Source organism: Cavia porcellus, unplaced genomic scaffold (genome assembly GCF_034190915.1).
Source record: "Cavia porcellus strain 051 isolate PalLab524CR breed Dunkin Hartley unplaced genomic scaffold, mCavPor4.1 scaffold_1, whole genome shotgun sequence".
Taxonomy (NCBI): Eukaryota; Metazoa; Chordata; class Mammalia; order Rodentia; family Caviidae; genus Cavia; species Cavia porcellus.
Genome location: NW_026947484.1, coordinates 192,741,854 through 192,767,021, shown reverse-complemented (window position 1 = coordinate 192,767,021; position 25,168 = coordinate 192,741,854). Strand labels below are relative to the sequence as shown.

Below are 25,168 nucleotides of genomic sequence, written 5' to 3'. Positions count from 1 at the left end.
TGTAGCCTATTAGAGGTAAAGTTTGCGAACGAAAGACTTTCTAGGGAATACTACTAGTGAAAGTTTTACTAAAAACTAAGCAGAATTTGTGTACTTTGGGTCCGTACCATGAGCTACACAAATACTAAGAAGGTACCTGGCCTCTCAGACTTGCCAGAGCTTGCAATCAAATAATACGAGAGATAGAAATAACTCCCACGTACAACAGGAGAGGCTAACACTAGCTACACTTGCCGGCATCCTAAGGCAGCTCAACTTGCAGTGGAGAGCTTCGATGCAGTACAGTAGTAAGGACCCTAAGAATATGTAGCCCACAGTTGCCAGAGAGAAACAAGTATGCCAGAGTTCAGAGCAGGAAAGACTCACTTGATCAACTGATGTAGTGTATTTTTTTTGTTTTTTTTTTTTTTTAAATTTTATTTAAGGAGAAAAAAAAAAAGCAGAGAAAGGGTACAAGTTATACAGATTTACAGAAAAAAATAAACAGTAGGAAATCACTAGTTAATGGATTACATATTGTCATCTTAGAAATAATTGTTCAAGTCACAAAATTAAAGCTTGTAAAGTGGACATTCCAACAGTGAGACTGCAAACAGTTCTGTTCAATGATCCAACAAAACTCAGTGATATCATTATCTATCTTATACACTTATATATACATGCAGTTATATCGTTTAGAGCACTTCCTTTTCCTCTCTTTTGTACAATGACAATTACACATTTTGGGTTTTGTTGCTCCCACAGTTCTTATTACTTTTTTGGAAGGGAGTAGAACCAAATGTGACATAACAGAACAGAGTCAATCAAATCAAAAGGGTGGACATAATAGATAATGTAAAAGCATAATACAAGGTGATCAACAGTGGTTACCATGATGCCTCCTGCTATCTCTAATAGAATTGCCTATATTGATGTAGTGTATTTAAAGATAGATTTCTTGCAGAGTTACCACTTGCTTCTGTGCAAAAGTACCTGATGTGTTAGCCGTGGTTTTCCCACCTGTAAGCCTGGGAGCTGCAGCTGTGTATAAATCTTCTCTGTACCTCTTCGTGCTTTGTACCCTATCAGACATCACATGTGGGTTTTTTCTGAGTTATGTCACTGATCATAACATTTTTGTAATTGGAATTAGTCATCATTCACTGCTAAGGATAAAGTACTTGAAAGAGAACAGGAAAGGGCTGACCCTGAAATCCCAGTCACATGTCGCATTAAAAGAGGTCTGGCCCTCCTCACAGTTGACTGCATAAAATGAAGAGGAACCCCAGGACCTGGACCTGTGTGATGCAGAAAGCACAGTGGCCTTCCTGCCTGCCCTGTCAGGCTGTGCGATCAGAGTTCCATCTTGCTGGGAGCCCTTTCTCCTTTTGGACTCTCTCTCCATCTGAAAGTGCTGTGGGGAAGGGTATGTCCGTGACTTCCAGGGAGGTGACATTAGGATCCGTTTCTTTCCCTTTCTCTCCAGGTGCCAAGCTCTCCTGATGACATGTGTTCTGCCCCACTGGGCTCTGGGGGCAGTACCTGGTGCTGTTGATGCCCTTATTCGAACTTTCCAGAATGGATAGTCCTCCAAAGCTGACTGGAGAGACTCTCATCGTCCACCACATCCCCCTGGTGCACTGTCAGGTCCCAGACAGGCAGTGCTGCGGAGGGGCAAGTGGAGGCGGTGGAAGCACAAGGCCCAACTCCTTTTGCCCAGCCGAGCTGGGTGTCACGCAGCCTGACCAAGACGTGGGACAAGTGGACTCCCTCCTCTACAGCAGTCTGCACTCCGCTCCGGGGGCATCTTCACGACCTGCAGACAGCACCAAGGGTAGAGGCCGAGATGGAAGAGGCCCTGGGGCCCCCAAACGACACAATCCATTCTTGCTGCAAGAGAGTGTGGGTGAGCCAGGACTTGGTGACCTATTTGATGACAGCATCAGTGACAGTGCCACTCAGCAATCCTTCCACCTGCACAGCACTGGCCAGCCCACCTTCCATCTGTCTTCGTTCCAGCTGCCACCTGGCCCTAGAGTGGGCAAGCCGTGGGTGGCTACGAGCAGTCGGGCTGGAGTGGTGGAGGGGCAGGAACAGGACCCAGTGACAACCTTGGATACCGAGCAACATGGCACCAGCCATTGCTACCGGCCCGAGCTAGAAGCAGAGACCATGGAGCTGGATGAGTGTGGGGGGCCTGGTGGGAGTGGCAGTGGAGGGGGAGCCAGTGATACCTCTGGCTTCTCCTTTGACCAGGAGTGGAAGCTCAGTTCGGATGAGTCCCCAAGGAACCCCGAACGCCCTGGCCTGGGGGCTCAGCACTGCCGCTGCAGCAGCACATCCAGTCAATCTGAGGCTGCTGACCAGTCCATGGGCTATGTCAGTGACTCCTCCTGCAACAGTTCAGATGGGGTGCTGGTCACCTTCAGCGCGCTTTACAACAAGATGCATGGGAATTCCCGCGCCAACCTCAACTCCGCCCCGCGGTCCTGCAGTGACTCCTCCTTCTGCAGCCACTCAGACCCCGGCGCCTTCTACCTGGACCTGCAGCCCTCCCCAGCAGAGTCTAAGATGTCTTGCGAGTCCCACCACCCTGAAAGTGGAGGAAGAGAAGGGGGCTGTGGTTGTCCTCACGCCTCATCTCCTGAGCTTGATGCCAACTGCAATGCCTACCGCCCGTACTGTGAGCCATGCCCCGCCGTGGCTGACCTCACAGCGTGCTTCCAGAGCCAGGCCCGCCTCGTTGTGGCTACTCAGAATTACTACAAACTCGTTACCTGTGACCTGTCCTCTCAGTCATCCCCCAGCCCAGCCGGCTCTTCCATCACTAGCTGCTCTGAGGAACACACCAAGATAAGTCCCCCGCCGGGCCCCAACCCAGACCCTGGCCCCAGTCAGCCCTCTGAGTATTACCTCTTCCAGAAGCCAGAAACCCAGCCAGGCGAACAAGCAGCAGCAGGTTCCTCAGCAGAAGCAGCAACTGTCATGGGCCCTGCTGTGCTCGAGGGACAAGTCTACACGAACACTTCCCCCCCCAACCTCAGCACCGGACGCCAGCGCTCCCGCAGCTATGACCGCAGCCTGGAGCGCAGTCCTCCTGTCCGCCTGGGCTCATTGGAACGCATGTTGAGTTGCCCAGTACGCTTGAGTGAAGGCCCTGCTGCCCTGGCGGGGTCTAGCTCCCCACCCAAGAGGGTCACTTCCTTTGCTGAGCTGGCCAAGTGTCGGAAAAAAGCCGCAGGTTCTGGTTCCCCCCCACTCCGAGCGAGTGTTGGGGACTCCTCCCAGGAGTTCTCGCCCATTCAAGAAGCCCAGCAAGATCGGGTGGGCGCCCTGGATGAGGGCACTCGCTGTAGCCATAGCCTTCCAGCCATGCCCTTGGGGCCAGGCCTGGACCTACTTGGCCCAGAGCCCTGGTCCACCCAGGTCTGTCAGGGTGCTCAGTCCAGTGAAGTGTCATCAGCTGGCCTCAGAGCTGCTGGGCAAGGCCCCCTAGCACAACTGATGGATCCAGGGCCTGCTCTCCCAGGGAGCCCCGCCAACAGCCATACCCAGAGGGATGCAAGAGCTAGAGCTGACGGTAAGGAATTTAGAAGCTGGAGAATTCTACAGTATATGCATGGCCTGTCATAAAACAGGTCCCTGGCAACTTGCTCCATTCATCCCATTCAAAGTTTCTCAACCTAAGTTTATCTTTTCAGTTGAGGGCACGTCAGCTGCGTTGGGGTGGGAGCAGGGAGAAAGAGGAGAGAATTTTAAAAAGTGGCTTAAAAAGCCACAATACAGGGGGCTGGGGATTTAGCTCAGCGGCATAAGCACCTGCCTTGCAAGCAGGCAGTCGTGAGTTCGATCCCTGGTACCGATAAAAATGAAAAAGACAAAAAAAAAGCCACAACACATTAAAATTAATTTAAAAAAAAGATTAAAATTCAGCACGAAAAAATATAAAAGTACTATACACTGAAGAGATTAAATCAGTAGAACTTAGAGATTCTGATATACTGGAAAACAAGTAGAAGATTGTGATTCAGAACTTGAATAACTGGAAAGATGATGGTACCATACATAGACTGTAAAATAGATTTGCTGAAAGTGTGGCAAGACATTGAGAATTTACGGTGCTAACGGGATATGTCCAACTCGAAAGCTACACCAGATGTCAGTGAAGTCCATTCTTTGATCAGTGATTGTAGCTGTTCTTGAGGCTGAGACCTAAGCTAGGTACAGTGCGGTACACCTGTAGTTCAGACCCCCAAGACACAGAGGCAGAAAGACTGAGGCCAGCCCACACAACATAGTGAGACTGCTTCTCTATAAAAAAAAAAAAAAATGGTGGCCTGGCCTCCTTGGGCAGCCTTTTCCCTCTCCTGCTCCACTTTGCTATATTTTAGGCAGTTGTTTTATACCAGGCTACATGTTAAAATGGTTCTGGTAATAACAAAAGGATAATGAGAGAGACAGAGACAGGTACTGCCCTTAAGAAATTCCAGCTGGGGACAGAAACAGAAAAGGAAATACATCATTAAAATGCAAAGACAGGGGCCCAGCATTTAGCTTAGCAGCATGAACACCTGCCTGGCAAGCATGAGGTTGTGAGTTCAATCCCCAGTACCAAAAAAAAGCAAAAATGGTAGAGTATGGTACTGGCCAGTGACAGGACATCTAAATTAGATGGGCCATCAGGGAAGACTGAAGTGTTAGTTTATATTTAAGCCCAGTTAAAGACGGTTTGAATTAGGCTTGTTAGAGACTTGTAAAAATCTCCCATACTCATATAATGACCTGTACAAAGGCATGGTGTAGTCCGATGCTTCCCAGGAGTTGCAAGTACAGTGATTTGATAGAGCCACACTGAGGGACGGGAATGGAACCATAGACAGATATCAGTCAAGGGAGTAGCTGTGTTGTCATTTGGTTTGGTTTTTTATTTGCTTAGCAATGTTCTGATTTGTGTTTCAGAAAGATCACTGGTAGTTTCAGTGAATCTGAACGCAGTGTCTCTGAAATCACGAGAGACATCATATAAATTAGAAAGTCATTGCAATAAAAGTGGTAACTAGAGCTCTGTGAAGATGGGCACCTCAGAAGAATGTGTGGAGTTACAAAGCCAACCAGGAGGGAGCCCTGGAGCAAGTATGGTTTATAAAAACAGACCGAGTGGGTCAGCCAGAAAAATAGAAGAAATGCTAGAAGACAATGATAGAGGAACCAAAAGAGAAGCTTCTAAAAAAGAATTAGGGGGCCGAGGATTTAGCTCAGCGGCACAAGCACCTGTTTTGCAAGTGTGCAATCGTGTGTTCAATCCCCGGTACCCCCCCAAAAAAGAATTAGTTTCAACCAAATAAAGTCTAAAGAGAAACCACCCAAGGTAATGGTGACTGATCCTGCTGACACCTTAGCAGGTGGAGTACAGCATTCAAGGTGGTCAGGAGTGCAGAAGCCCCTCTCAGAAGGCTTGGGAAGAAAGAGAAGGAAAGGCAGAGGCAGGAGGTCCCCCACAGTGTCCTGTGTCTTCTTAAAGGAAAAAGTTAAAACCTATAAGTTGTGTTACCTGTGCCGTTGGGGTAACGCCCCTTCCATCCACAGAGGAACTGGCTTGTGGCAGAGGCAGCAGAGAAGTGGGGGGGTAGTCAGCGGTCCCACTCCCTAGACCGCACGGTGTGGCTGATGTGTCTGAGGGATACTCGCTGGGATTCAGCGGCAGGAGAAGTCCCAGTCAGATGTGAAAAGAAAGGCATTAAAAGTGTTTTTTTTCAACCAGATAAGACTTTTCATGGCATGCTCTATTTTGTAAAGACTCCAGTGACCTACAACAGAGTTCTTCATTTTTTTCTGTTGTCATTTTATGAAAAAAAAATTTCATAACAAAATAATGAGGATAGTGATAGTTAATTTGCTGTAAACCATAATTGTAAAGGTGGTTATTCAGAGTACAAGACAGACAAAAAAAGACTTACAAAGGAAACACAGAGTAGCTCAATTTTCTTTTCAATGAACTGAAACTAGTAGTATAAAGGAAACAAATTACCATTATATTAAAATATTTTTGAAACAACAGAATAGGTAATTTGAATAATTATTTGAACTTCTCCCTACTTCCATGTTATTAAAAAGGAGCTGAAAGACACTTTGAGATCCTAAGAAACACGATCCAAGGACCATCTCGTGATCTGTATCCCTGGCCCTTTTTAATGTTTTTGGTTTTGAGACAGGGTCTTGCTAAGTTGCCACGTTGCCCAGGCTGGGCTCAAACTTGCAAGCCTCTTGCCTCCGCCTCACAAAGTGCTGAGGTTACAAGTGTGCACCACCACCCCGCTAGATTTTGCCATATGTTAACAAAAGCAGAGACGAGTTTAAGGTTTGATATATAAACTGTACTTGAGTTGATTTGAGATATGTAATTAATTGCAAACTGAAGAAGGAGTCAGCAGTTGGAAAGTTAAAATGCTAGATTTATCCACAGACTGCAGCAGCGAGGAGTTAGCAAAAGTCTCTGTTCCTGAAGCAATGAATGGTGTTCCACAAAGTTCTGGCCATTCAATTTTAAGAACTAAGGCTGTTTTACCCAGAGAAGAGCACAATCCGTGAACATGACCTTTGTCTCCAGTTTCTTTTTTTTTTTTTTTTTTTAATTGGTACCAGGACTCGAACTCAACCGCCTGCTTATAAGGCAGGTGCTTATGCTGTTGAGCTAAATCCCCTGCCCCTGTCTCCAGTTTCTTAAAGGCTGTCACAGAGAATAGTGAGAAACTTGTTCTCTGTCTTCCCTAAGGGCAGAACCAAGACCCACTCCCCACAGTGAACCCCCTTCTTAGCTGATCTTGCTCTTATGCCCCACATCGTGCCCCAGGAGCTTGGCGGGGGGGTTAAGCGTAGTACTACATAATAAATAGACAGGTTTCATGTAGAGGCTTTATAGAGCTGTGGTGAAGGGACCTAATCTGATAGCCAGCATCAACTCAGCCTTGAAATGGGATAAAATGAAAGAAAGAAGACATGCCACCCCGCTCCCCCAAAAAGAAGACAACATTCCCACTGGGAATGCAGTGTGCTTACAAGTGGGGACGAGGTGGGAAGGGTGGTGAGGGGGTGCGAGATGTGGAGGTGTAAAGGGGAGAGAGCAGCTCCATCTGTGGCAGCTGCGGACACCCACCTGCCTGGGTACTTTCCACCTTATCCTGTGGGCAGTGGAAACAATGGAAGATAAAATGTAGTAAACTGGTATCTCAGGAAACTGGTGGATTTACGTGAGATGATTCTGGATGTAGTGAAATTCAAGAGAGACTCATTCATTTAAATGTTTAATACCTGCTCTGTTACCACGCCCTACTTGAGGTACTGAGGATTTACAGTAGTGAACTCTATGAAATCCCTACTTCCTGGGGCTCTTAAAAAAGTAATAGGCAGCATACACATAAAAAGATAATACCTAATAATGAAAAATGCCAAAAAAGGAAACCAAGTTGTGCACAGAGAGTGACTTGCTGGAGTTGCTAAGGCTGCCAGAGAAGGTCTGATCTGAAAGAGTGGAGTTAAGTCGCCATCCCAGGCAGAAGGAAAAAGTGCAGAGGCCCCAGGATGTTAGTGAGCTCTGCATAATTACGGTTAGAAGGAAGCATGGCCGAAACCTAGTGAGTGGAGAGAATCAGTGCAGGGTACTGACGTGCCTTAGGTGAGGCTTCGGTTCCCACCGCTGGTGCAAGTAGGAGAGATGAGGGGTAGGAAAGCCGAAAATGGTGAAAGAACACTGGCCGCAAAGTCAGCCTTTGGCTTAGTCAGGATGCTGGCTCTGCCACTTTCTTATTGTGTGAATTTGGGCAAATGACTTAATGTCGCTACATTTTCCTGGCCTGTCAAGAATGTTGGGCCACCCAGCCAGGGAGCCACGCCTAGGATTTTGGGCCTTGTGGGTACTTAGGGCACCACCTTGTGTTCATCCATGTGCACAGCGTGCAGTGTTTACTGAGTGCACAGTCCCTGTGGTCATGGGGGTCTGTTAGCTCTGAGCTCTATGTTTTGGAGGGTACTGATCTGAAGACTTGCTGCAAGAACAAGAGGCCCAGCCTCTGCAGCAGAGCAGATGTGGCCTCTGGGGTTTCCATCATGTACGGGGAAGGGGGGCAGTGTCACGGGAAGGCTGGTTCTTGGCTGCAAGTAAGGAAGTGTTCTATTATGGTTCGGTTTGCTTAGGAATGAAGTATGTTAGTGTGCGTGAAGATGGGCTGATGAATAAGTCAGTAACACCCTAACACCGAAAACTGGGGACTCTGACTCCGAGGACAGAATCCAAGAAAACAGTAGCTTTACCGTTGATTGAGATGGAAATTACCAGCCTAGTGTGGTGGCAGGACCCTGTAATTCAACACTCAGGAGATTGAGACAGGAGGATCACTGCAAGTTTGAGGCCAACCTGGGCTACAAAGAGATTTCAGGGCCAGCCTGGACACAGAGTGAGATCCTGTCTCAAAAAAAAAAAAGAAAGAAAGACATTATCAGAAAAATGGACAAAAGTGACGGAGGAGCTGTTTTAAAAGGCAAATCTTAAGTCAAAGCAGAGCCCCAGAAAAAGGGCAAGGCCAGTGTCATGATTCTGAAAGTAAGGTATGAAAGCTGAGTTTAAGATGTACAAGGAAGGAAGCATAAATGTCAAGTACAGGAATTGAGCGTTAGGGCCAGGAGTTTAGCTCAGTTGTATAAGTGCTCATCTGGCAAGCATAAGGTTGTGAGTTCGATCCCCGTATTAAAAAAAAAGAAAAGTAGGGGCACCTATTTGGCAAGTGCGAGGTTGTGAGTTCGATTCCCAGTACCTAAAAGAAAAAAAAAGAATTAAAAAAAAAAAAAAAAGAATTGAACCTTAAATTATACTCTCCTAGCCAGGCATGGTGCTGCTCACCTACAATCCCAGTGTTCAGGAAGCAGGAGAATCACTGTGAGTTTAAAGGCCAGCCTGGGGTACATAGTGAGTTCAAGGCCAGCCCAAACTACATAGGGAGACCCTGTCTCAGAAAAGAAAAAAAGTACACTGTCCTTTGAAGTCAACAAAATGAAAACTGAGTACACGCCAAAGAGGTACATGTCCAGTATTAAATCCATCAAATAGCAAACAGAAGAAGGGGAGCAGTCCTGTTCTCAGACTTGAATTACTTCTGCCCAGCTCAGCTCCCACAACCCAGGCTTTGTCTGTCTTTCCAGGGGATGCCATCTGTCTCCGCTTCTCTGTGTCCTCTCATGTGAGTTTCTATGTGTCTACCTGACCCTTTTCCATCCCTGTTGCTGCAGGGGGTGGTGCAGAAAGCCGACCAGTCCTTCGCTACAGCAAGGAGCAGAGGCCAACCACGCTGCCCATCCAGCCCTTCGTGTTCCAGCACCACTTCCCCAAGCAGCTGGCCAAGGCCCGGGCTCTCCACAGCCTTTCCCAGCTCTACAACCTCTCAGGCCGCGCACAGCAGCCTGCCTCACTGGCTGCCCCCCCTGCTCAGGGCCCAGCCCCAGCTCCCTTGGGGGAGCCGCAGACATCCTCACCTCCAGCCACTAACAGAGGTGCCAAGAAAGCAGGGCCTGAGCCAGAGACCTCACGGCCGTCACCCCTGGGCAGCTACTCCCCCATCCGGAGCGCTGGCCCTTTTGGGCCCAGCACTGACTCCTCTGCCTCTACTTCGTGCTCCCCTCCTCCAGAGCAGGCCACAGCCCCTGAAAGCCTTCCCCCATGGAGCCACTCTTGTCCTCCTACTGTCCGGCCTGCCACCTCCCAGCAGCCACACAAGGAGGATCAGAAGACGCTGACCTTGGCTGAGTACCGACTCCATGGAACAGGAAGTTTGCCACCTCTGGGCTCCTGGAGATCTGGTTTCAGCCGGGCAGAGAGCCTGACCCGAGGAGGTGGTGAGGGTACCATGGCCTCCAGGCCCAACAATGGTATGAGTTTCATTCCCCAGCTCAACCAATTCTACTTCTTCTTTGAAAGCTTTCAACCCTAGTGACCTGTCTGAGCCCATCAGGTGGCTGTGAAGTACCATCTCCTGACTCTTACCTGTCTGTCTCTGCTGTTCACCTGTTCTTTTCCAGCCAACCACTTATCTCCTCAAGCCCTCAAGTGGCGGGAGTACAGAAGGAAGAACCCACTGGGGCCTCCCGCTTTGTCAGGGAGCCTAGACCGAAGGCCGCAGGAAGCACGGCTGGCTCGAAGGAACCCCAGCTTTGAGTTCCCTGGCTCCTTCAGTGCTGCCAGCCACCTGAATTACAGGCTAAATGGTGAGTGGACAAGGTCCCCGGGCATGTGGGCAGCTCTGGCTCTGCTGCCTGCTGCTGGAGGGGTGGAGATGGGGTTGGTCCCCCAGGAACTGTTCAGAAGGCACAAGGCCCCTAGCCAAGTTGGAACTCCTGGAAAGAGTTGCTTAGGATTGATTTTTCTCTTCTTTCCAGCTCAAGCAATGAAGCCATTACCACTGACCTGCCCAGACTTCCAGGACCCCTTTTCCTTGGCTGAGAAGCCTCCTGCCGAGTTTTGTCTGTCCCCAGATGGCAGCTCAGATGCTATTTCCATTGACCTGCTTCAAAAGAAAGGTACAACTCAGGCCAGGATTTGGGCTGCCAAAGCCTATTCATGCATGTTGCCCTACCTCTAGCCCTCTAGAATATCTCCACCTTAAAACTCCAAATGCTGGGGAGGAGCTGGAGAGCAGGGAGCAGGAGGTGAAAGTGCTGTGTGCTGAGTGAGTGAGGAAGAGATCAGGCTCCAGCCCCTTCACTCAGCAAGCCACGCTTCCTGCGGGAGAACCACAGGGTGGGAGGGCCTGCGCTCTCTGGTGGGCGTGATGGACAGTGCCACGGCCTGGCAACTTGGGTAGGCCTGTTGGTGGCATCTAATAAGGCGAGGATTGATAAGAACCACTCAGTTTGGCAAACGGGCAACACTGAACTAAGAGCAGTTCGGACAGATGATGGGCTAAAGGGCAGGACCTAAGGAAGGGGGACAAGATGGCGCTGGAGCTTCTTGCAGAGACAGCAGGAGTCAGAGGTGGACAGGAGGAAGGGACTGCCACAGCAGGCAGCTCCCCTGTGCCACGCCATCCTGCCTTGAAATCAGCCTTCTCCAAACCTGAACCTCCACAACTCGTTCTGTACTCCAGAGACAAGAGGTCTTATCACCCTAGTTCACTGAGAGTTCCTCAGTTAAAAGTTCAAGCATGGACGAAAACAGCTGGCCTTCCGCCTCCCTCCAGCACCTGTGAGCTTAGCAGGTTTCTGTGGATCATCAGAGGACCAGATCAGTTATTATGGGCAAGCCTTAGATGGCAGCTGCGTTCTTCCAGCTGCGCAGCTTATCCTGCAGATCGACCGCCTCTGTCTTCAAGAACCCATACTTCAGCAGGTGGATCCGGACTACCTTAAGCTCACCATGGAGGCTGTGTACCTTTTTTCCTGTATGTGTCTACACACTAACCTCTTAAAGGAACCAAGGAAAATCTGATACGCTACTTTACTAACTATACCAACCCAAAACTAGATGATTGGTGACAAGATCAATAAACTAATATAACATACAAAAAAAAAAAAATAGGGAAAAACATTGAGCCAGAAGTTACACACTTACCTCCTCCAGAGTGAGACAGACAGAAGGAAGGCATGGGAGACAGTATTGTGGGGGTTTAGAGAGAGGGAAACTGAGGGAGTTCATCGTCCTGTGTGAAGTGGAACCAAGACCTTGAGCAGAAGGGTGAAGATTCCACAGGACAACCTGAGTGCAGACCAAAGGACCACCCTGTCGGGCCCGCTGGGAAGGACCTGGTTTCTCCTTGGCGATGATCAGTGGCAGAGAAGACTCAAAGCAGAGAAGACCGACGTTGACTTTACCTTGGACTGGAATGCAGAGCGAGGAAGTGAGGAGGTAGAGGCAGCCCTGAGGTGTGTCCAGGCTCAGAGGTGAAGACAGGGTGATTGAGAAGTGGTGCAAGCTGAACCCAAAGCCAGACCTGCGTGTCTCTGTGCGAGCTTGGGATATGGGTGGAGAATGCACCTAAGTGTGGGTGCATTTCCCATCCCCTCCAGGGTTCCCTGGAGTTGCCTGGGGACCTGCTCAGGGACCTGCTCCACCAGATTCTTCTTTGCAGGACTGGTAAAAGCTGTCAACACTGCTGTGGACCTCATTGTGGCTCATTTTGGCACAAGCCGGGATCCTGGGGTAAAGGTAGGTAGGAAGGTGTGCAGTGGTGCTGCGCTTCTCCCCGGAGAGCCTCACTTCCCTGGCTGTCTGAGCACAGTGGGAAGGCAGGAGTGGGTGCCAGGGGTGGGGGACAGTCAAAGTGAGGCTTCCCAGGATTTTCTGACCTCCCTTATGCCGCCTGCAGGCAAAGCTGGGAAACAGTTCTGTGAGCCCCAACATCGGCCATCTTGTTCTCAAGTACTTGTGCCCTGCAGTCCAGGCCGTGCTGGAGGATGGGCTCAAGGCCTTTGTACTAGATGTCATCATTGGACAACGCAAGAACATGCCATGGAGTGTGGTGGAAGCATCCACCCAGCTGGGTAAGAGCTGGGTGGCAAGATGGGGACCCCAGACTGACTGAGGGTTCTGGAAGTTGGACCCCTACAACCTTGTCTCCTTCCCAGGCCCATCCACCAAGGTCCTGCACGGCCTGTACAACAAAGTCAGCCAGTTTCCGGAGCTCACCAGTCACACCATGCGCTTCAATGCCTTCATCCTCGGCCTGCTCAAGTGAGTGTGTGGGGCAGCGCCCTCCTCAACAGCCCCGACCCGGGCCCAACCGGGCTCTGCCTGCTCCAAGGAAGCAGCTAGCCGACAGCCAGGTGGGGGTGGATCTGTTGGGTTCATGCTAGGGCTCAGACTGTTTCTCCCCACCGAGTGGCAGCTCTGGCTAGGAGCCATCTCCCTCCGTACAGCATCCCTGGGGCGCTGACCACCATGGTCCTCACCAGCATGGTCTTCCATAACCTCTCTTACTTGGAAATTAATTGGATTTCTCAGTTTCTCTGGATCTTGTGAACCTTGATCCTCTCAAGTTGAGTTCTACTTCCAAATCATGCTTAGAAACCGAAGCTCACATCAGAACCCATGCTGTAATATTAGTTCTCAGGCATGGGCCCAGGTCCTTTCACTCAGTAGCTTCTGGTGCAGGCTGACTCCATTCTAGGGGAAAGTGGCCTGTCAATCACGTATTCACCACACTCCCCACACTGACACTGACATTAGAGAATTGCGTTCTGTGATGTGGACCAGGGAGCACCCCTGCCCTGGGAAGGAGATGCTCACCTGTGCTTCTTCCCTGTGTGTGACCCCCTGTCTTGTTCTGTGTATACCTTGTAATCTGGCCATCTCCAGACAAGACCCAACTCTTCTTACCTGTCTCCCTGCAGCCTCCGGTCCTTGGAGTTCTGGTTTAATCACCTATTCAACCATGAAGGTAATGCCCAGAACCTACTGTCTCTCACAAACTCAGTTTAGACCTCAGAGGTTCAAAAGAGAGGAATCACTGTCTTTTCAGATCTTAGAGGATGGTAATGGGGCCACACAAGCTTTCAGAGCTTTGGACTTCTACCCAAGTCTTTCCCAGCCTCTACGAGATTAGAACTTTGGAGACAGCAGGAGAGTCGGGCAGTCTGGAGTCTGGGGTGCCAAGAACACAGTACCTCTCTCTATATGAGAGCTGTCACTGAGGGTGGTAGAGATTGTGTCCTGCACACTGCAGAAGCACATCCGCATTGCACAATACACAGCCTGGGCAGCACCACGGGGCTCACCCAGTGCCTTTCAGTGCCCCGTGGGCCAGGCCTGCTCCTGTGTTTCTCTTTCCCCAGACATCATCCAGACCCACTACCAGCCCTGGGGCTTCCTGAGTGCAGCTCACACCGTGTGCCCCGGCCTCTTTGAGGAGCTGCTGTTGCTGCTGCAGCCCCTGGCCCTGCTGCCCTTTAGCCTCGACTTGCTGTTCCAGCACCGGCTGCTGCAGAGTGGGCAGCAGCAGCGGCAGCACAAGGAACTGCTGCGGGTGTCCCAGGACTTGCTGCTGTCTGCCCACTCGACGCTGCAGTTGGCCCGAGCCCGGGGCCAGGACGGCCCTGAAGACATGAACCGAAAAACTCCTGGGGAGCGGGTGAAGGGTGTGGGTGCCCCAGAAGGTAGAGAAGAGGAAGAGGAAGAGTCAGAAGAGGTGGCAGAGCCAGCTGGGGGTTCAGGGCATGGCAGGTGGGCTCGAAGTGGACAGGCTGGTTGGTGGTATCAGCTCATGCAGAGTTCCCAGGTCTACATCGATGGCTCTACAGAGGGCTCCAGGTTCCCTCGAAGTAGCAGCAGCAGCAGCAGCAGCAGCAGCGGTGGTGGCATCGGCAGTGGCCATGGCCTGGAGAAAAAGAAAGGGACCGGTGGGGCAGGGGCTCCCCAGGCTCCACCTCCACGTGAGGGAGTAGTGGAGGGGGCTGAGGCCTGCCCAGCCCCAGAGGAGGCCCTTGGCCGGGAGAGGGGCTGGCCCTTCTGGATGGGGAGCCCTCCTGACTCCGTGCTGGCTGAGCTGAGGCGCAGTCGGGAGCGGGAGGGGCCTGCTGCCCTGCCAGCAGAAAGTGAAGAAGGGACCACCGAGCCTTCACCTGGGGGCATCAAGTGGGGACACCTCTTCGGTTCCCGGAAAGCTCAGCGGGAAGCCCGGCCCCCAAACAGGTGAGACGCCTCTCCCAGGATGGACAGGCCATTGGGGGAGCCTGATCTAAGCTAGAACAGAACAGACCCCGAGCTCGGCTTCTCGGTCCCAGGCTGCCCTCAGACTGGCTGAGTTTGGACAAGTCCATGTTCCAGTTAGTGGCACAGACAGTGAGTGCCCGACGGGAGCCAGAGCCCAAGGAGAACCTGCAGGACCCACACTCTCCAGCCTCGCCTCCCCACCCTCCGCGGTAAGGCCTGGGAAGTGGGAGGGGAACTGGGTTTCCCTTTCCATGTGGTTTCTCTGACCTCCGGTTGTTGTTACTCCAGGGAGGTGCAGGCGCTGTGCCATCACGTGGCCACAGGTCCTGGACAGCTGAGCTTCCGCAAAGGAGATGTCCTACGGGTGCTGGGACCAGCTGGAAGAGACTGGCTGCGTTGCAGCCTCGGCCCTGACACTGGCCTGGTGCCTCTGGCCTATGTGACCTTGACCCCAACTCCAAGTCCAGCCACAGGAAGCAGCCACAACTGAGGCCCTGTGCATGCTAGTGGCCCCAAGGACCCTCATAGCTCCCAACTCAGAGACTGAGAGCCCGTCCAAGCCTCTGGCTTGGCTGTGTACAGCCGACTGAGAGCTGGAGTCCACATACCCCTGTGCTGGCACCTGCTCCCTGTGCTCAGTATTAATTACTCCCCTTTAACTGTCCCAGTGGCCATGTTCCGACCTCCAGCCAGGAAAGGAGGGAAAGGACATAGAGCTGGGCTGCCAGGATTTCCTTGTCCCATCTGGGCCAACCCTTCCGCGGGTGTAGACAAGTAAATCCCTACCGAGGGAGGTAACCAAGAAAGCCATTTGTAGGGTTCTCTACGCCGGATGGAGAAAGAATGAGGATGAGAAACAGTATTGGGGCCAGATGTGCAAGCCCCTCAAACTGTAAATAGGCTATGACCAGTGCGTGGTCAGCAGAAGAGGGAAAAGGAGCCCAGGCTTCTGTTTATGTATTTATTTATTTATTTATTACACCTATTAATAAAAAAGGTGCTCAGCCTCCAAACCATTTTCTTCTCCGCCTCCCTCCAACCACCCTTTTGCCTGCCTCTTGCTTCCAGGAGATGACTGGGATTGGATGAGAAGAAAAGGGGAACTTAGGACCAGGGACCTAAGCCGGGAGCTGCTTCTGGGACATGGTCAGGCCCAAAGCATCACGGGCGAGATGCCCACCTGTGTGGCCAAACTGGAAATTAAACCCTGTGTGACCAAGGGAGTCCCTCACATATAGCTGTGACAAGAAAAAGCCCTTTAGTTCTCAGCCGCTGGCCTCCATACTGCTGTCCAAAATCTAGGCTAACTCCTACTATGAGCTACTTGTGGTTCCTCTCCCGTATAACGATAAAGCTGGACCACTCTGTGGATGTGTCTGAGGTCCCCTCATCTGTGGCAGTCCCCCCAGCCACTCCCATGACCCATACACACCCAAGCATTCTGGTTCCCCAGCCTCTGTCAGCCCCTCTCACCTGGCACATGGCCTCGTGGTGAGGTGGAAGAGCCAGGTCCTGAGAAGGGCGGGCAAAGGCCTGGGACCTCGTTGGGCACTGCCCTTTAAGTGCTTCTGCCCAGATTTCTGCAGTGCCTGGTTGGCAAGCATTGGGAAGCTGGAAAGAGGAAGAGGCACAGAGCACAGAGCCAGTGAAGCCTGCGGGTGGGGGTGGGGTTGCCGAGTCAGGCATGGAGGAGGGGCCGTTCTCACTGCTCACCCCACACGAAGAACCCTGGGGGACTGTGTCCTTCATGGGACAGGGCAGAACCTGTGGGTAGGGTTGACAGAAGAAACACAGGCTGTGAGTCCAGCCCAGTGCTAATGCAGGCCCAGAACAGGCAGGGCCGCCCCAGGCTTGGGCACTGAAAGGGAGGGCCTCCGATTCATGTCCACCCCACCACCACCCCCGCCTTTGTTCTCTCCTGTTCCACCTCCAGCTTCAGCTCCGGCTCCAACGTTGGCTTTTGGTCTTTGTTTCCCTTGGTCTCCTTTGTCAGTTCTGGACTCCCTTCATCCCCATGCTACAGAGCAAAATCATTCAGAGCCTCCGCCCAGACCTGACTGCAGTTCTTGGCAAAACGCTTTGTTCCTGGGGTATAAAACGCGGCAGACAGAGGCGAGGGAGGCTTGTCAGTGTTTGGGACCAGTACTCCAGGTTGGGGGTACCTGTTCATTCCTGTGTACCCAGGGATCACACTGGAGCCTCGCCTTCTGTGCATGCACCTAGCAGGCTGTGCCTGGAAAGCTCGGGAGATCTTGGAGGCCAAGAGGGAGGCAGAAGGGTGCAGTGGGCAGGGGGCCTGGCTCGTAGATCTGGCCCACACTGACCCGGAGTATTGGCAGTGTCCAGCATATCTGTAGCACAAGACACACGCGTCTCCTTGCACGGCTGTCCCCCAAGACAGAAGCAAGGCCTCTCAGACTCATCTTTCTCATCATCAGTGGTGTGTGCTTGCAGCACGCATTTCTGACTCCTCTGTCCACGCTTTTGCTGTTACCCTGTTTCCATGAGGATGTAGCACAAGCTCTGCCAGCCCAGCCATCACTGCTTCCTTGCTTTTCCTTCTCCCTTTCCGCACTAAGTACATAGCCCAGTCCTGCGCCTCTCAAACCAGCGTTTCCACCTGACCCCAAGGCCTCAGTGACCCAACTAACTCTCACAGCCCTACAGCCTCCCAGAACCAGCAGGGGATTCCCTGGGGAGGGTCTTACCCTGGGATGTAATGACAATTCTGAGGGCTGAGCTGGTGCTGGTGAAGGAGGCGGGGCCGAGGGCGAGAGGGGGCACCAGCGTGACTTGGCCTGCAGGAGCCAAGGCCAGCAGAGCCAGGAGGAGCAGATCCCGCTGGTGTGTCTGCTCCGTGACAAGCACCATCCTGCCACCTGGGCCTAGGAGAAGAGCGCGGCCTGCCCACGCCAAGGTGGGAAGGCAGGCAGCCGTGGGCTTCAGCACACCCTAAGAAGACTCCTCGCTGAGTGAAGCTTGGGGGGTGGATATTGTGCCCTTGTGAGTCTTTGTGGAAAGGAAAAAAATTCTCTGAGAAAAGCCCAGAGGAGATGAGCCAGGAAAACAGCCCAGTAGAGACCTCGAGGTAGGGATGCTCATTTCCAGTAAGGCCATTGAACCGGTCCTTTATTGAAAGGCCTGCTGTCACTTGAGTCACCACTCAGCAAATGTGCCCTGCTCCACCCAGCACACAGGGTGGTGGATGGGACACGGGACATAGCCGTTAGGAAAGCCCCAAGGCCCTCTGGACAAGCTTGACACACTCGTCCTCATTCACAAGTGCAGACACCACCACACACCACACACCCTGCTGCTGCTGTGAGGCCCAGACTGATGCACAGGAATGCAGGTTTTAACCCTGAAGGCTGAAGCCAGAACAGTGCCGTAGCAGTGTGCAGCCAGGCAGGCATGGGCTCACAATGGCTTGTGGCTTGGTGGACCTAGGTGACTGAACTTCTCAACCTGAATTCCTTAATCTATAAGGGTTTTGTGTTTTGTTCTGAGACAAGGTCTCACTATGTAGCCTGACCTTAAACTCTGGCAACCCTCCTGCCTTAGCCTTCCTGAGACTGCTAGGATTACAGGCAGGCATCGCCACACCCAGTTTTAAACTAAAATATGAAGGTTAAAATACCCTAACTTATCAGGCATTCTAAGGATAAGTAAGCTAGTGTATATGAAAGAGCCCTAGCACAAGTTACTAAAACTGAATTTCCTGCCTTATTGTCTAATGGTGTCTCTCAGCTTCTAATACAGATCAGTGGGGTGTTGTGTTGTGTTTTTGAGACAGGGCCTCACTGTGCAGTTTAGGATGGTCTTGAGCTCACTCTGTAGCCAGGGTGGTCTCACATCGGCAACTATCCTCCTGCCTCAACCTCCCACGTGCTGGGATTACAGGTGAACACCACCACACCTGGATTAGATTAGTGGTTATTAGGTGAAGGTAGGTTTCTTATTGTGAGTTCAAGCGAAGGAAATATGAGGATCCAGGTGAGGTGTAAGAACAGGGAGCCAGACTGTAAACAAACTGATCCAATTTTTTTTTTTAAGACAGAGTCTCACTATGCAGTGCAGGCTGGCCTTGAGCTCACTTTGTAGCTCAGGTGGTCTTGAACTCACAGTTCCCAAGGGCTGAGATGACAGGCATGCACCACCACACCCGGCTTCAAATTCCACGAGAAGGAAAAGTACAGAGGAGGACCAGATCTCAGAGAGCGGCAGGAACAGCATGAAAACACGGCTCTGGAGAGGCGGGGCCAGGGCGGCCACTTTTCCAACTGTCTCCCTGCTTCCAGGCTGTGACGGTGCCCTGAGCTGACAAAGCACAGCGCTGCTGTCTCTGGAACTGTGCAAGGGCACCAGGCCTCAGGAAACACTTTCACGTTCCTGGCAAGGGTGGCTGTGGAACGTGTTGTGTAGGGTTAGCCTAGGGGACTTGGCTCACAGTTGGGGAAATTTGCCAGCGGGAGGGTGGCAGCGGAGAGGAGAGCCCAGAATAGCAGTGCGGTGTCGAGGTTCACCACCTGCGCTTCAGATTCCGGCAGAACAGACATTGTGGGTCCAGAGTTGCTACCCACACCCCTTGCCAACAACCAGGCATGGGCTCCGGCATTCTGGACAATACGAGAAGTCTGCTGTGGTGCGAGGGCCTTGGGGAGAGTTGGTTTGCTCCTTAAAGAACATGAACAGGAAGAAATTAGGTCTGTTCTTCCCTCTAGACTACATGTGACAGTGAGACTTCCCAATCCTCTTAAAGCCTATGGAATGCTCTCCTGGGGACAGATCCGGAATGCATCAAGGATGTGCTAGAACAGGAAGCCTGGGTGTTTGGTGTATTGCAGAACCACTGAATTAACTTTATAACTTCATTATTGTTAAGAACACTTTTAAGTTTTCTCTTACTTAAAGCCTGGGGTATCATAACTTTAAACATTAAAAAAAAAAAAAAAAAAAAGGCATGGTGGCACATAATCCCTGCACTCAGGAGGCTGAAGCAAGAGAACTATAAATTTGATGCCAGCCTGAGCTATACAAGAAGTTCAAGGCTAACCTAAGCTACAGATTAAGACTCTCTCCAAAAGAAGGGGGAAAACATAAAGGTTTTAAAATTATAATTTTAAAAGCTTGTTCAAATATAGCTTTACTAGATAATGAAACAGTCAAAATCAGTGAGCCTCAGTTTTATCTTCTGTAAGATGGGAAAACTAATGTACTGCCTCATGGAGTAGGTTAGAATACATGAAAAGATACATAGTGCAAAACTATGTGTTCAACAATTATTTCAGTGTTTATAGTTAAGTGCTAACTGAATAGCAGTTTATACTACTTAATGGAAATGAGAGAAAAGAGAAGGGTTGTAATGTTGAGGGGCTTGGGAAAAGTGAAATTAAAAACTGGAAGGGTTAGGACTTGCAGTTGAGACATAGAGGAGGACATGGGGAATGAAACAACTTTTTTTGCGGAAACAGTAGCAGAAAAGAAACAGTAGCAGACTTGGTAGAATAAAAGTACAAATTGAGAGACAGGTTAGGATTGGCCCTAGACTTATGGTTTAGAGAGGCGCCTGCTCCAGTTGGTGGAGTAGCCTATTATATTATCATGGTTTCCACTGTACAGTGTTCCTCAGCCCCGGAAGAGCATTCGGGGAATAAGGTACAGGAGACTTCGCAGTCATCAAGTAACCCAGTTAAACTTGCTCCTGATGGGAGCCACCGGTTAGATGCAGCAGCTGTGTTAGATGTGGCTGTGCAGGGAAGGACTGCAACCGGACCGCATCCACCTGCAAGACGGAAGGCCGACTAGGAAAGCAGAGGCCACACACCACGTGGCTTGCTGGGTCCACATTTTCTGTCCTGCTGTAAGATCTCACACAGACCCCAAATCAGTCAGTTGTAGGTCAAGCCTGAGCAGGCACAAAGATTCCGTCTGGGATAAGTAAAAGGATCAAATCACAGGACCTTTGAAAGAAACAACTCTGGAGACCACCAGAATTGTAAGCAAAGTGAAAAGAGAAACCCCAAAGGATTACATGCAACCCCAAACCTGTCCCTTTCAAAAAGTGTAGATGAGGCCAAACTGCCTCAAAAGGAAAGCCAGGGGGTGATAGTCACGTCCCGGATGGTTACCTCTGATGCACAAGACAGAAATGTGTAGGAAAGGAGGTACAGTTAGGTGTACAGCTTATCAAAGTTTCACTTTCTGTTTGAAATTTGAAATAGGGTCTTCATGAATGCTTAGTGTTACCCATTATAATAAATGTGTCCAGCCAAAGATTATGATAACTCAGATCTTTGTGTTTATGGTCTGAAGGAGGAAGGGGCTAGAAATAGAAATGATCAGAAACAGTGGTGTTTGGACAAATGGAAAGCGGGTAGCACGGTATTCCAGCCTCTTTACATTTATGACAGCCTTCAAGCCCGCAAGGATAAACAGTCATGTTCAACCTAACTTACAAAATAACTAACAATTACACTGAGAAACACATTCAAATATGAGACGTTTTAATAGCCAGGATTACGTGACATTGGTGGCTTCCACGTCCAGTACTGTGGCACAACAGGTGCTTGGAGGATTGTCGAGAACAATCAACAACATACGTGTATGTTCTTAAGGTGCTGCTGGTATCACAAAAAGGGGTCTTTAAGGCCGGGGATTTAGCTCAGTGGCATAAGCGCCTGCCTGGCAAGGGTGAGGTTGTGAGTTCAATCCCTGGTACCACAAAAAAAAAGGGGGGGGGGTGTCTTTAAAAACAAAACTTTCCAAAAAAAAAAAGTCCTTTCCCTCAAAAAAGAAACCAAGAAAATGTACTGAGGTAAGGGAAATGATTCGATCTCCAGTACCAAAAAGAAAAAGAGAAAAAAAAGCAAGCCAGTAAAATGAGCCAGAAGAAACAAACAATAGATTTAGACCGCCTAAAAACTAAAATTAAAATATTAAAATAGTTAAAATACTACAAATGTAAAATGTCTCCAATTGCCTAGTTGAGTTTTTAAGAAGCAGAACCGGGTCGGCACATTCTAAAGTTAATAAGCCACAAGAACAAGCACCACTTGGGAGCAGGTCGGTGGGAGCCAAGCGGCGAGCTCCAAGTCAGGCCCCGGCTCCTCAGCAGCAGCCTGCGGCGGGGCGACGGTCAGTGCCGGCCTCGGGGTCCAGGCTGCCGCCCGGGAGGACCCGCCCTCGGAGGCCGCCTGGCCGGCGGTCGGTGGAGGGGCCCGGGCGGCCCGGGCGGACGGCGGGGGAGCCCGCGGAGGGCTCGGCGTCGGCTCCTCCCCGGCACCGCGCGGGCCCGCGGTGCAGCCTGCGGCCGGCCGGGGGCGGCCGAGCGAGGCGGGGCTCCGGGGCGGCGGCAAAGCAGCCCCGCGGGCGGGCGCGGGCTAAAGCGCCTGCAGCTGTGGACGGGTTTTGCTTCTTTCCTGGGTCATCTTGGCCCATCTTGTCTTTCTCCCCAGGTTCTTGCGTCCTTATTACTACTGCTTTTCATCTTACCTTATTTTATTTTTCAAGATTACCCCATTGTCCTGCTCTATTGATCTTTCCTCTTTTTGTAAACCTCCTTTCTTCTCTATTCTTTTTCTGTCTTGACTAGTTTTTGCCTCCTTGTCTTCCCTCTTCTACACACACACACACACACACACACACATATAATTTATCTATCTGCACCCGTATATATAGTGCAAAAGAGAAGAAGCATAACCAGTGCTTTAACCGAGTATGTCAGGGTCACCCGTAAGAGAAGTATGTTCGGAGAAACCAAACCAAATCAAACAAATCTCACAGCCTCCCGCAGTCTTTGTCTGCACTGCACCCTCTGCATCCCCCCACCCCCGCCTGCCCAAGTATCCTCTCAAACCCCAAAACACTCGACCCTTACTCCAGCTGTAAAAATACTCCTCCTGCCTATCTTTCATCTATGACATTTCTCACATTACTGTCTTCCCACTGACACAGCTCTTCCTTTTCCCTTCTTTTTTCCTTTCCCCCACCCTCTACATCCCAGACTAACTGTAAACAACAGTGTAATGCAGTCTGTAAGGGGCATTCATAGAAGGATGAAGTTATCTTGGAGTGTACTTTTTTTTTTTTTTTTGGTACCGGGATCAAACTCATGGCCTCACAGCTGCCAGGCAGGCAGCTTATCCCACTGAGCTAAACTCCCAGCCCAAGGATGCAATTAGCAAAACCAGCTTCAGTGTTCATGACTCTGTGACTGGATCTGCCCATACTATTACAATCAGTAGAAATTCTATCCTTACCAACACTGACTGGAACTGACCCAACTAAACTGAATAGGTTGAAGTGGTTGACAACATTTCATGGCAAATGAAGCCAAGGTTACATTACCAGAAAACAACTCAACTAAAGAAATCTTGGTGCCAATAATAAAGTCTCTTTATTCTATTGACCTTAATGCTGGGCATCAAAAGAGAGAGAGAGAGAGAGAGAGAGAGAGAGAGAATAGGGCAACCAAATGCCTCTAAAAATTCCCAGCTTCCCAACGCAGATCCAAGGGGCACCAATGGAAAGAAAACCAACACCAGATGGCTAAATTGTATAAAATGATCTAAAAGAAAGCAAAGAAACTTAGTTATATCAAAGAGCAAAGAAACTTTGCTATATCAAAGGCGATATAGCAAAACATGGTGGGATTAATAAACAAATTGCTCAATGTGCTTACAGGACATACTAGAATGGTTAAGCAAAACCACTGAAAATATGAATGACAAAGTTAGAGTCCATGAAAAGGTCTCAAACAGAAATTCCAAAAGTAGGGCTGGGGATTTAGCTCAGCAGCATAAGCACCTACTTTGCAAGTGCGTGGTTGTGAGTTCCAACCCCGGTACCAAAAAAAAAAAAAAAGAAATTCAAAAAGTAAAGAATTCTATTGAATATTTGAGTAGCAGAAACAATCTTATGAGGAGTGTCATATCTGGAAGACAAAAATGACACCATATACTCAGAGATACCTTAAAAACAGTAAGAGCCAGGCATGGTGGTGCACGCCTGAAATCCCAGCACTCAGGAGGCTGAGCTGGAGAATCACTGTGAGTTGGAGGCCAAGCTGGACTACAAAGTTCAAGGCCAGCCTGAATTACATAATGAAACCCTGTCTCAAAAAGACAAAACCAGAAACAAAACAATAAGAGAACAAAGAATATCAACCCACCACTATTAGCACAAAAACTAACTCAAGACCAATTGGAGTTAGAGAAAAATCGGGGAACAGCAAACATAGAATAAAAAATATGTTTACAGAAATCACAGCAAAACAGTTTCTAAGTATGGGGAATGAATTCAATATATAGGTAATTACAGTATACAAAATATCAAATAATTATGAGAGAAGAAAGCCACTACTCATATCATGGTCAAAACCCCAGAAGTTCCATACAAGAACAAAATCTTAAAAGCAGTCAGAAAAAATCAAATATCACTTATCAAGATAAACCTATTAAGGATCACATGTAGCTCATCACAAACTTTACCACAGTAAATACCAGCAAAATCCAGATTATTGGTAAATATACCATGAAAACATACTCCAGTGAGTGGGAGAATCTAGAAGAAATGGACAGATACCTAGATTTATATGAATTTTCAAAATTGAACCAAGAAGATATAAAAACCCTAAGCTGTCTAATAACAGGCAATGAAATTGAGACAGTAATAAAAAACTTATCAAGTAAGAAAAGCCTGGGACCTGTGGGAGTCACTGCTGAATGCTGTAAGAACTTCATGGAAGATCTCGTGCCAACACTCCCCGAATTCTTTGACGAAACTGAAAGGGAAAGAGTATGTCTAAACTCATTCCTGGAAGCTCACGTTATCCTGATTCTAAAACCAGACAAGGACCCAACTAAAAAAGAAAACAGTAAGTCAGTCTCTTTAATGAACATAGACACAAAAATCCTCAACAAGGTCCTGGCAAGCAGAGTGCAGCAAGTCATCAAAAAGACCAGGCGTCATGACAAGCGGGTTTCATCCCAGGAATGCAAACATACACCAGGCAGTAAGTGTAATTCATCACATAAACAGAAGCAAGAACAAAACCATCACGTCATCTCAATAGATACCTTTGACAAAATTCAGTATCTGTTGATGACTTTTTTTTAAAAACCTGAAGAGAATAGATATTGAAGAAGCTTATCTCAATCTGATCAAAGTCATTCATGACAAAACCACTGTTAACATCATATTAAGAGGGTGTGGGGGAAATGAAAGCTTTCCCTCCAACATCAAGAATGAGACAAGCCTGGCCATTATCACCACTTCTGTTCACTATAGCACAGCACTTGAAACACTAGCAAGAGCAATCAGGCAAAAGAAAAAATAAAAGATATATATATATATATATATATATATATATATATGAAAAAATCAGGCTGTCCTTATGGGCAGATGACATGGCCCTTTACAGAGAAGAACCAAAAATTCCACTAGACTTCTAGAACCGGTAAACAAATTCAGCAACATATCAGGATATGAAACCAACACACA

General features: G+C 49.5%; 2 protein-coding genes across 4 annotated transcripts in view; one reads left to right on the top strand and one right to left on the bottom strand.

Moving 5' to 3' along the window:
• Window positions 1-15,684, top strand: part of Rusc2 (RUN and SH3 domain containing 2) — a 70,250-nt gene extending 54,566 nt beyond the window's left edge. For 2 of the 3 annotated variants that reach the window (XM_063225821.1, XM_063225818.1), the window contains exons 2-12: window positions 1,466-3,559; window positions 9,259-9,894; window positions 10,045-10,230; window positions 10,402-10,542; window positions 12,090-12,166; window positions 12,327-12,501; window positions 12,586-12,691; window positions 13,351-13,397; window positions 13,792-14,647; window positions 14,740-14,877; window positions 14,957-15,684. In XM_063225821.1, the coding sequence (XP_063081891.1) occupies window positions 1,534-3,559; window positions 9,259-9,894; window positions 10,045-10,230; window positions 10,402-10,542; window positions 12,090-12,166; window positions 12,327-12,501; window positions 12,586-12,691; window positions 13,351-13,397; window positions 13,792-14,647; window positions 14,740-14,877; window positions 14,957-15,158 (4,590 nt within the window). In that variant the 5' untranslated portion in view covers window positions 1,466-1,533 and the 3' untranslated portion in view covers window positions 15,159-15,684. The remainder of the gene's footprint in view (window positions 1-1,465; window positions 3,560-9,258; window positions 9,895-10,044; window positions 10,231-10,401; window positions 10,543-12,089; window positions 12,167-12,326; window positions 12,502-12,585; window positions 12,692-13,350; window positions 13,398-13,791; window positions 14,648-14,739; window positions 14,878-14,956) is intronic. The other variant, XM_063225826.1, reaches the window with a different exon arrangement.
• Window positions 15,685-16,429: 745 nt separating this feature from the next.
• On the bottom strand, window positions 16,430-21,877 carry Cimip2b (ciliary microtubule inner protein 2B). The gene is given in 3 exon segments (XM_063225952.1): window positions 16,430-16,745; window positions 16,809-16,891; window positions 16,894-21,877. Coding segments are annotated over 3 exon segments (405 nt in total). The 5' UTR covers window positions 17,018-21,877; the 3' UTR covers window positions 16,430-16,547.
• Between the last annotated feature and the right edge of the window lie 3,291 nt (window positions 21,878-25,168).